At 49.4% G+C, this 11,064-nt stretch overlaps 1 protein-coding gene across 1 annotated transcript; it reads left to right on the top strand.

Moving 5' to 3' along the window:
* The first annotated feature begins 6,244 nt into the window (after positions 1–6,244).
* LOC125541735 (flavonol 3-O-glucosyltransferase UGT89B1-like) lies at positions 6,245–7,834 on the top strand. Its single transcript, XM_048705081.1, has one exon. It carries the CDS (start codon positions 6,288–6,290, stop codon positions 7,704–7,706), a length of 1,419 nt encoding a protein of 472 aa, XP_048561038.1. The 5' UTR covers positions 6,245–6,287; the 3' UTR covers positions 7,707–7,834.
* The last annotated feature ends 3,230 nt before the right edge of the window (positions 7,835–11,064 follow it).

The raw sequence follows: 11,064 nt of genomic DNA on the forward strand, positions 1-11,064 counted from the left end.
GACCCTACGGGTTCGAGAACTATGTAGACATGACCGAGACATCTCTCCGGTCAATAACCAATAGAGGAACCTGGATTCTCATATTGGTTCCTACATATTCTACGAAAATCTTTATCGGTTAAACCGCATAGCAACATACGTTGTTCCCTTTGTCATCGGTATGTTACTTGCCCGAGATTCGATCGTCGGTATCTCAATACCTAGTTCAATATCATTACCGGCAAGTCTCTTTACTCGTTCCGTAATGCATCATCTCGTAACTAACTCATTAGTCACATTGCTTGCAAGGCTTATAGTGATGTGTATTACCGAGAGGGCCGAGAGATACCTCTCCGACAATCGGAGTGACAAATCCTATTCTCGATCTATGCCAACTCCACGAACACCATCGGAGACACCTGTAGAGCACCTTTATAATCACCCAGTTACGTTGTGACGTTTGGTAGCACACAAAGTGTTCTTCCGGTAATCGAGAGTTGCATAATCTCATAGTCATAGGAACATGTATAAGTCCTGAAAAAAGCAATAGCATTAAACTAAATGATCAAGTGCTAAGCTAACGGAATGGGTCATGTCAATCACATCATTATCCTAATGATGTGATCTCGTTGATCAAATGACCACTCATGTCTATGGCTAGGAAACTCAACCATCTTTGATCAACGAGCTAGTCAAGTAGAGGCATACTAGTGACACTATGTTTGTCGATGTATTCACACATGTATTATGTTTCCGGTTAATACAAATCTAGCATGAATAATAAACATTTATCATGATATGAGGAAATAAATAATAACTTTATTATTGCCTCTAGGGCATATTTCCTTCAATTCCATCTACAAAGAGCCGCCGCCGCCTCGCATCTCTGAGCATGACACAAACTCTAGCAAAACTAAAAACATCAAAGAATGGAGCCCTCTCGCCGGCAAGGGTCGCGATCCACTGTGCCTCCATGGTCCTAATACCACATGGGACGAGGTAGAATTGCGACAGCGCCGGCGGGAGGCAGGAGAAACCCTAGCACACTGGGTGTAGGGTACGAGAAGCCGATGTGCCGTATAGGTCCAAGAGGAAACGTAATGGACCCTTGCACATTACTATCCAGTTATAAAAGAAAAAACGACATTCGCAAAAAAACTAAAAGAAAACACGACCCTCTATGTCGGTTGACTCGAATGAGATCTCGATATGTGACTTTCCACACATCTCATTAGACATGCTGGCCGTTGGATACACATATTCTCCTCCCGCACCTTGACCCACGCAACAACCAGGCACTAAACCACCCCACCCCAGCTCTATTCAAATAGATGTCAGCCCGCCCCGCGTCTGCCTCGTTGTATACATTGTAGTATAGGTCGCTACCAGCTACTTGCAACACCAGCAATGCTACATCGACGGACATCTACAGGGTTTTACAAGGTGTGTTTAAGCTTTCAGATCGTGATTGGATTAAGGGGAGGTTGGGGCCCCACCCACCTAAAAATCAGGGGGGCATGTTTAGTTGGTTAGGAAGGAGGCTGTAAAAGCCTATAGGACTCCGTACGTCTAGCATTTTTGCTTGCAACACCGACGAGCTCTCTTGTAGCATCGTGCTCCTGCGCGTCGCCCTTGGTTTAAGGCACCACAAATAGATGTTGTTGTTATTATAGCACTCCCTAGCCACGCTCGTTGCACCGTCTACCATGACTAGAAGCAACCTCGTCGGACACTCTCCTAGCATCGTCATCGACGATGAAAAACCTTACAGCTCCACCTCTCACCGGTTGTAGCTCTATTGTAGCAGATTGCTACTCCGTTAGGCCATGGTTGCAATCCCATCGTGCGTCGATTGCAGCTCCCATCGTGCTAGTAGCAGCACTCTGTCCAACATTGTTTTGCGCATGAGCATGATACCGGATGTGAGAAACATCCAGTTTTTAAGTTCGTCCAAGGGCTAAATGCTCAAGATCCACTCGAAGAGAAGACTACGTTTTTTACCCAGGTTAAGGCCACCCGGAGGTGTAACATCCTACGACCTACTGCTTAGTCCATTATGTGGTGAAATTTGTACAATGGTGAACTAGAGTACGTCTCTCCAATGAACTCGAGGAGGAAGGACCACTGCTGTAATATTTATCCAAAAGTGTCAACCAACCCTTTGCTATGTGGCTATGGACCTCCTATAATATGATCAAGGAGTTACCACAGTAGCTGGTTATAATGGTTACAACAATGCATTAAATGTGGGGACGCATGTTAGCCTAGCCCTTGTTGGGTAGGTGAAACACCTGTCTTGTCGAGGTAAGTATGTTGGCACACTCAATTTACTGTGACATGTCGAGGACGATGTGTCACACTCCTGATAAAAGAGAGGCGGTGAATCACCTTGCCTCCCACCTAACTACCCTGTCGTAGCGCCTTCTCGTGATACTATGTAGCATGATACTATAGGCCGTGACACACGTAGCTGTCTTGGGCCGCCGCAAGTGATGTCGTGGATAGTTGTCCCACACCGCTATAGGTGGCACCCTAGAAATGTTGTCGGGACATTGAGGTGGAGGAAGCTATTGTCGGGGCGCGTAGGTTGCCGGGAAGGGGTCTCGGCAACAAGCCCTTAGCCGTTCTTGTGAAGGTGAATTCCTTTTTGTTGTAATCTTAGCCTTGACGCTGTCAGTGGTGTTAGACAACTCCTCTTCTAGGGTGGTGGTCTTCCTGGTGAGTGTCTTCACAAAGATTTGCATCTTGAGGGGATGTCTTGATGAAGATCTGCATGCCACCATGTTACCGGGGATCAAGGCAAAGGATGGACACCTTCTAGGTGTTGTAGTCAACCTTTTATAGATGTCGTAGTCAGGAAGAGTACAACCATCCTCAAGTTGCTTGTCACCAAAGATGAGACACAACTGGTCAGAAGGCATGCCCTCGTTGTCTTGGATATGGACAAAGATCTGCATGCCACCTAAGAGGCAGCCTCATCGTCTTGTGTTACGGGAGGTAACTACTGTTAATAAGCCCAACAGTACCATCACGACCCATGGTTAATGGGTCCGTGAGACCTTGGTTCTCACATGGCTGACAAACACGTTGCCCCCTCAAAGCTCCATTGGGCCGCCGTTGTAGCCCCGTCCCGATCATAGCCACATGGCCTTGTAGGCGCTCATGGGGGGGGGGGGGGGGGGGGGGGGAGGGGGGTCGTCGGGGACCGCCTTTAAACACCAAACGGTCCCAACCTGGTGCCCAGCCCTCACATCGTCCTCGTCGGCAACGATGGTGGATTATGGTGGTCGACTACAGCACCGCCTGCCACTGGTCCCAGCATCGGTGATTACCGATTCAGCTTTGGTCGTCGGTGTGATTCGCTTGCAACACCGACCATCGCAGGTCCCAACATCGATGGACACCGATTCTAGCACCGTGGCTACCGATCCCAGCATCGCGTGGCCGACGTCGTCCGCTTACAGCACGAACCACCATCCAACCAATCATCGGTGATCACCGATTGCCACACCCCCTCAAGCACGTCGATGCCTCGCTACTACGATTTGTGTCGGTCATAGCATAGCCCGCTACCCCCCTGGCGGTACATTCGTTGTCCCACCATGCAACATCGACCTCAGTCTGGTCTCTTGCAGGGAAGGCGCCGGTCCTCCATAGCACCCCCTGACAGGTCTGTTGCAGTGGGTGTCCCCTGCAGTGCCCCACATCACGGTCGTCCCCTGTCTGCAACAACAGAAGCACCGAGAACCAACAGAGGGAGAGGGCTCATTGGCGACGCGACGGAAAGAAGATTTGGAAGAAGCTAGCGATGTAGGAAAAAAGGCGGAGATGAGATTTTTTTTTGCCCAAAGAAAAACATCTCAGAAATACATCAGTTCCTAGCATCTGACCACAACTCAATCAAATGTCTCACGTTGCTTAACTCAACTGATGTTACCATGTCATGACTAATTTGGAAATGATCAACCAATGTCGCTTAATTTAGACACAACTACTCCCTCCATTCCTAAATATAAGTCTTTTTAAACATTTCATTTCAAATGGACTGTAATATACGGATGTATGTAGACATATTTTAGAATGTAGATTCACTCATTTTGCTTCGTATGTAGTCACTTGTTGAAATCTCTAGAAAGACTTATATTTGGGAACGGAGGGAGTACTATATACCGATCCATTAGTGGCAGGCCTTCTCTGACGGACAAGCCAAACCTCCTAAGATACGGCCTCGGTCTAGAAGGATATGCCTTGGAACCATAAAAAAGGGTTAAAAAGCAAAAGTCATCTTTTGCTCCCGAGCTCATTTGAGCTCGGTATATATGAACAGTAAAAATTAGAAGAAAAAACTGATAAAACATTCAAAAATTCTGAATTGTTTTGGGTGCAAACATTGACAAAAGTTTCACATGCCCAGAAAATTTCATCTTAAAAAGACATTCGAGGAAGCCGTGGGCAAAAAAAAATCAGCACTCCAAAATGCTTTAAAACTAACACTTTTGGAGCATCAATTTTTTTTCCATGACTTCCAAGAATGCGATTTCAAGATGAAATTTGATGAGCATGTAATTTTTTTGTCAACATTTTCACCAAAATATGTTCATCGAGCTCAAAAACTTCACTTCTGTTACAAAGATAAAATTGTGTCTTATGCATGTGTGCATATCTCTGACGGCGAGGCTACTGCGCGCCACAAATATAAGCATTGGAGCTAGATTTCTATCATATAACCATTGGAGCTAGATTTCTATCTCTAATATTATCTTTGTCCTAAACTTCTTGTCTTAGATTTGTCTAGATACGAAAGTATCAAACACTAAAACATTACTAAATACATCCGTATTTAGTCATATCTAAGACAACTTTTTTGGGCAGAGGAGTAATTTACCTCCAAATTCTGACAAAAAGGGCACATTTGAAAATACATATTTGCCTTTTCTTTGTACGCCAAGTGTGAAAGTAAAATCTTGTGAGTTTCGCACGTACGTAGTTTACATGTGTGTATGTGTTTACAAAAGTTTCAATTTCCTCCTTAGCAGTAGAAAATGGTTTTTTCTAAGTGGACACCATGGTGCCCGTGCATAACCAGCAATTTTCGTGAAGGCGTCCCCCTATCAACATGCCTCTCATAACTTGTGTTGCTCTCCGGTTGAGCTAGGTTGGTGGGCCAAGACAATCGTGGAGCAGGCCCATAGTGCATGTGTGTTGGAAAAGCTGATTAGTGGATCCGAAATTGCATAACACTACATCCCTATATTAAGGCTGGTACAAAAGGTCACTACGTAGTGATCTACGGGATGATAATTAGGGAGATAAACATTCAATCATTTGCGGCCCTAGCCGTACTACAAGATGCCTTGAGCCATAGCCTTGAATGTACTTACTTTATAAAAATAATAATGTACGGCATACACATAATGAGTCATGCATTCGTCGAAAGCAACTTTCGACATAGCATCCTCTACCAGCTATGTCAACTAAAAATCATGGCACCTCTAGCTGTATATTAGAGGTGCAACAAAACCCTTGGCTAAGAGGCAGTGGGAGCTGGCATAGCCACAAGTGGGTGTGCCTAGTGTGTGGTGCGACAGCCCCTTGTTGGCCCTCCTCGACTAACCTTTCAAATGCCTTCTATAGCCTACCAAGGCTCTAACAAGTGTGTAAAGACAACAAGGGCGAAGATGGAGTCAATATCGCAACAAGCTTGAAGCAAGAACCTGGTTAGGGGAAGCTGGAGACCCACGTAACAAAGAACAAGAAAACTAGAAAATTGGTTGTATCCGATAGACCACATAGGAGCTTACTTGATGGTGTCCAGTCTCTAGAGCAGGGCTATCTTTTCATCGAGCACCCCCTGGTCATGATATGATGCAATCTCTTTTTCGGGAGTATTCTTAGCACCACGGGACAATGAAGCTCTAGGAAACAATGTGAGCCTCCACCCTCTTGGAGCCCATAGAACAACTGGACGAAGCGGGGCCGACGATAACTGAAATCATGATCGAGATAGGTCAATATGCGTCAGTCATTGAAATTAACTAATTCTCAGACTCACGAACTAAGCATAGATTAGATAGTCTCGTGTATTTTCTGAATATAATTTAGGTTTCCGATGCTATTTTTGGGTATGACGTGCCCCTCGAGGTCTCCACTATAAGATGGAAACTCCAGATCGACAGGGAGGCGATCGAGCTGCATATGCGCTCAAACCCTATTTATAATCGACTAATCCAGTTCTCAGCAGCTCACCCCTCCCAAGCCCAAGGCACTGGCAGTACCAATCGTACTCGTCTCAACGAGTCAACGTGCGTATGGGTACCTCCGATCCATCCGTGGAGATGGCGGCGTCCAAGCCTTGCGTCCTCGTCGTGCCCTTCCCCGCGCAGGGCCACACGGTGGCGCTCCTCGACCTGGCGGCCCTGCTGGCCGCGCGCGGGCTCCGCCTCACCGTCGTCACCACACCCGCCAATGCCTACCTGCTCTCGCCTCTCCTCGCCGCTCACCCCGACATGGTCCGGCCCCTCACGCTCCCCTTCCCCTCCCACCCTTCTCTCCCCGCGGGCCTCGAGAGCTTCCAGGACTGCCCTCCCACCTACGCCGCCGTCTTCGTCCACGCTCTCGCCGCCCTCCACCACCCCATCCTCGCGTGGGCCAAGTCGCACCCCGTCGCCGCCATCCTGTCCGATTTCTTCTGCGGGTGGACGCAGCCTCTCGCTGCCGAGCTTGGCGTCCCGAGGCTGGTCTTCACGCCTTCCGGCGTCCTCGGCACCGCCGTCCCGCATTCGCTCTTCCGCCGACTCGTCAAGCAGCGACCGTCAGACGCCGACCACGTCGTTGCCTTCCCGGATATTCCTGGCGAGCCGGTGTATCAGTGGAAGGAGCTCTCCATCATGTACAGGATGTACGCCGAAGGCCTCGTGGATGAAGAGTTCGGCGAGGCAGTGAGGCGGAACTATCTCTGGAACCTCGAGAGCTGGGGATTCGTGTCCAACACGTTCCGTGCCCTCGAGGGGAGGTACCTGGACACGCCGCTCGGTGACCTGGGGTCAAGGCGCGTGTGGGCGGTGGGACCGGTCGCGCCGGAGGCAGACGCCGCCGGCCAGCGCGGCGGGGAGGCGGCCGGCGATCTCAGCGCGTGGCTGGACGTGTTCCCGGAAGGTTCAGTCCTGTACGTGAGCTTCGGCAGCCTGGTGGTGCTGACCCAGCCAGCGGCCGCGGCGCTAGCCGAAGCGCTGGAGCGGAGCACCGTCCCGTTCGTGTGGGTGGTGGGCGCCGGGAAGGACGGCGGCTTGGTCCCACAAGGTTTCGAGGAGCGCGTGGCGGCGGCGGGGCGCGGGGTGGTAGTTCACGGGTGGGCGCCCCAGGTGGCGACGCTGCGGCACGCGGCGGTGGGGTGGTTCATGACGCACTGCGGGTGGAACTCGGTGCTGGAGGCGGTGGCTGCGGGGGTGCCCATGCTGGCGTGGCCGATGACGGCCGACCAGTTCGTGAACGCGCGGCTGCTCGCGGAGGAAGCGGGCGTCGCCGTGCGCGCGTGCGCGGGCGGGATCGGCGTCTGCCCGGACGCGGGCGAGCTCGCGGCCGTACTGGCGGATGCTGCCGGGGAGGGAGGGCGCGGAGTGCGCGCACGTGCCAAGGAGCTGGCGGCGGAAGCGGCGGCCGCGGTGATGGAAGGTGGGAGCTCGCGCCTGGACTTGGAGCGGTTGGTTCAAGAGATTCCGAAGCTTTGAATCCACGTGCACCAATCTGTTGTTGAGCGCTGGCTCTGAGACTACCCATAGTGGAAGTAACATAGGTGGTAACATCATACTTATCTAGGCAAAAGAGATGATGTGGCATATAATTAATGAAAAAAAGAGGCATGTGGTAACATAGATAGTTACTGTAACATCACACATATCAAGAAAAAATTGTTAGATAGATAGTTGTTTAACTTTGTAATCTCAACTCTATCTCTATCTCTCTCTCCCTCTCATATCAATCTCATACTCCCGTAACCAACGTATCCTAGCGATCATTGGATTCTTGTAAACCACGACAGGGATTCTGTCTCAATCAATATAAACCCAACGCGGCTCCCTCACGAGGGAGTAGGAACGCTTCTTTTCTGATATGGTATACAGAGCCATCCTCTTCCCTATCGATAGCTAGAACTCCATCGATCGCCAGAAACAGATCGCCAGAAACAAGATCGCTATGTCGTCCTCGGCTCCTCTCTCCCTCAACCTCGGAGCCCCACCTGCTGAAAAGCTTACCAAGGGGAACTTCCTCCTCTGGAAGGCGCAGGTGATGCCAGGCCTACGAGGAGCGCAGGTCACAGGCCTCCTGGACGGATCCGATGCAGCGCCCCCGAAGATGGTGGAGCAGCAGCAGACGGACAAAACGACGGCTATGGTGCCCAATCCCTTGTATGCGCCATGGTTGTCCAGGGACCAGCAGGTCCTCAGCCATCTTCTGAATTCTCTATCAAAAGAGATTCTCGCCCAAGTTGTGAGTAAAGAAAACACTTTTGATCTATGGATTGCCATTATCACCATGTTTGCTTCGCAGTCCCAATCTCGAATCATGAATTTGAGAATTGCTATCACCAACACCAAGAAGGGCTCCATGTCGAGCACCTCATACATCGCCCGGATGAAAAGTCTGGGGGATGAACTTGCTGCAGCAGGCCGGCCTATCTCTGATCCAGAGATGGTGGACTATGTTCTTGCTGGCCTTGATCGGGATTATGATCCGGTCGTGGCGGCCATTGGCGCCGTCAAAACATCCATCACCGTCGACGAACTCTTCGCCCAGATCGCTGCCTTTGATCAGCGGATGGAGATGCTAGGCGACAGCTCCGGCACTAGCTTCAACACCTCTGCAAACTTGGCATGTAGGGGGCGCGGCCAGTCCCGTGGCAGAGGTCGCGGGCGCGGCAACAGAGGCCGCGGTCGAGGAAGGTACACGTCCTCATCTCCGAGCGGCGGCAACAGGAGAGGTGGTCGTCCCCAACAACAACAACAACAACAACAACAACAACAACAACAACGTCCGCAGCACCAGGACTATCCCGAGTGCCAAATCTGCCTCAAGCATCACCGCGGAGGTGCCCGTGAGTGTTGGGATCGCTATGAGGAAGATGAGTACGAGGAGAAGGAGGCCAATGCCATCACCGACTCCTACGGCGTCGACACAAACTAGTATGCGGATACCGGTGCTACAAATCATATCACAGGAGAACTTGACAAGCTGACGATCAGAGACAAATATTGTGGACATGACCAAGTGCACACTGCAAGTGGCTTCGGTATGGAAATAACTCATGTTGGTAGTTCAATTGTCAAAACCCCCATGAAAGATTTGCATCTTAAAAAAGTTCTATATGTGCCCACAACATCAAAGAATCTTCTTTCTGTTCATAGATTTACTCGTGATAATCGTGTTCTTATTGAGTTTTATCCTTATTTCTTTGTGGTAAAGGACTTGGACACGAGGAGAGTGCTTCTTAGGGGAAAGTGCGTGGGAGGTCTCTATCCTCTCATATCTTCGTCATCATCATCAAATAAACTGGCTTTTGTTGCTGTCAAGCCTTCTTTAGCAAAGTGGCATAGTAGATTAGGTTATCCTTCATCAGTTATTGTTAGATTAGTTCTTAGCAAGAATAAACTTCCCCACTCTCATAAGTCTAGTGTTGAGTCTATTTGTGATCCATGTCAACAAGCTAAAAGTCATCAGTTGCCATATCCTATTTCTATCAGTATTTCCACTGCACCCTTGCAACTTGTATTTTCGGATGTTTGGGGGCCAGCTCCTACCTCTGTTGGTAGACACTCATACTATGTAAGCTTCATTGATGATTATAGTAAATTTACTTGGATCTATCTTCTTAAGAAACGATCTGAAGTGTTTCAAGTTTTCAAGAATTTTCAAAATCTTGTTGAACGAAAACTGAACACTAAGATCATTGCTATGCAAACAGACTGGGGAGGTGAATACAAGAAACTTAATCTTTTCTTTCAAGAACTTGGCATCTCACATCATGTATCATGTCCTCATGCACATCAACAGAATGGTTCTGCTGAAAGAAAACATCGCCATGTTGTTGAAGTGGGGCTAGCTCTACTCGCAAATGCATCCATGCCATTAAAGTTCTGGGATGAAGCATTCCTAACTGCTACCTATCTCATTAATTTGCTTCCCAATAAAGTCATAAAGTTTGAGACTCCCATCACACGTCTTTTCGGTACTACTCCTGACTATAACTCACTTTGTGTATTTGGTTGTGCTTGCTGGCCCAACCTTCGTCCATATAATACACGTAAGCTTGCATTCCGATCAAAGAAATGTGTATTCCTTGGATATAGTCCTATTCACAAAGGGGTTAAGTGCCTAGACGTGTCCACTGGCAGGGTCTATATTTCTCGTGATGTAGTATTTGATGAATCAGTATATCCTTTTGAATCTCTTCACCCTAATGCCGGAGCACTTCTCAGGAGAGAAATTCTTCTCCTTCCACCACATTTGCAAAACTTTGATCATGGGGGCGATAATTGTACTAATCCAACTGATGATCCTACTGGCAGTATTGTGTCTTCTCCTGTGCAGGATCATGCAGCAGAAATCGGTGCAGAAAATGATCACAATTTTGCAGCCAATGATCTGATATTGCATGTGCCAGAAGAAGACGAAGCTGGCGTAGAGCACGATGCAGATCCTATGTCACCTGGAACTCCTGTGCATCAGGCTGCCTTGGATCAAGTGCGCAGATACGCACCAGATCGCGACCCGAGCAGGAGCCCGCAGCGCCAACTGGCGGGCGACGCGTCACTGCATGCGGACCGGACAACGTGTCCCGCATCATGTCCCACGCGCGGGCCCACGCCATCGACAGCGACGGGAGATTCCACGTCCGCCTCGGGATTTCCTTCCCATACGCATGTGCCGGCCAGCAGTGCAGGATCTTCTGCGGTCGCTGAGTCTGATGGATCGCCCACACTGCAGGCCACAGGGTCCACTTTGGGATCTTTTGTGCAAAGTGATTCTGCTGTCTCTTCAGGATCCATTGCGGCTGAGTCTTCTGTGCCACGTTCTGTGTCGCGGTCTGCA

This window comes from Triticum urartu, chromosome 2 (genome assembly GCF_003073215.2).
Source record: "Triticum urartu cultivar G1812 chromosome 2, Tu2.1, whole genome shotgun sequence".
Lineage (NCBI taxonomy): Eukaryota > Viridiplantae > Streptophyta > Magnoliopsida > Poales > Poaceae > Triticum > Triticum urartu.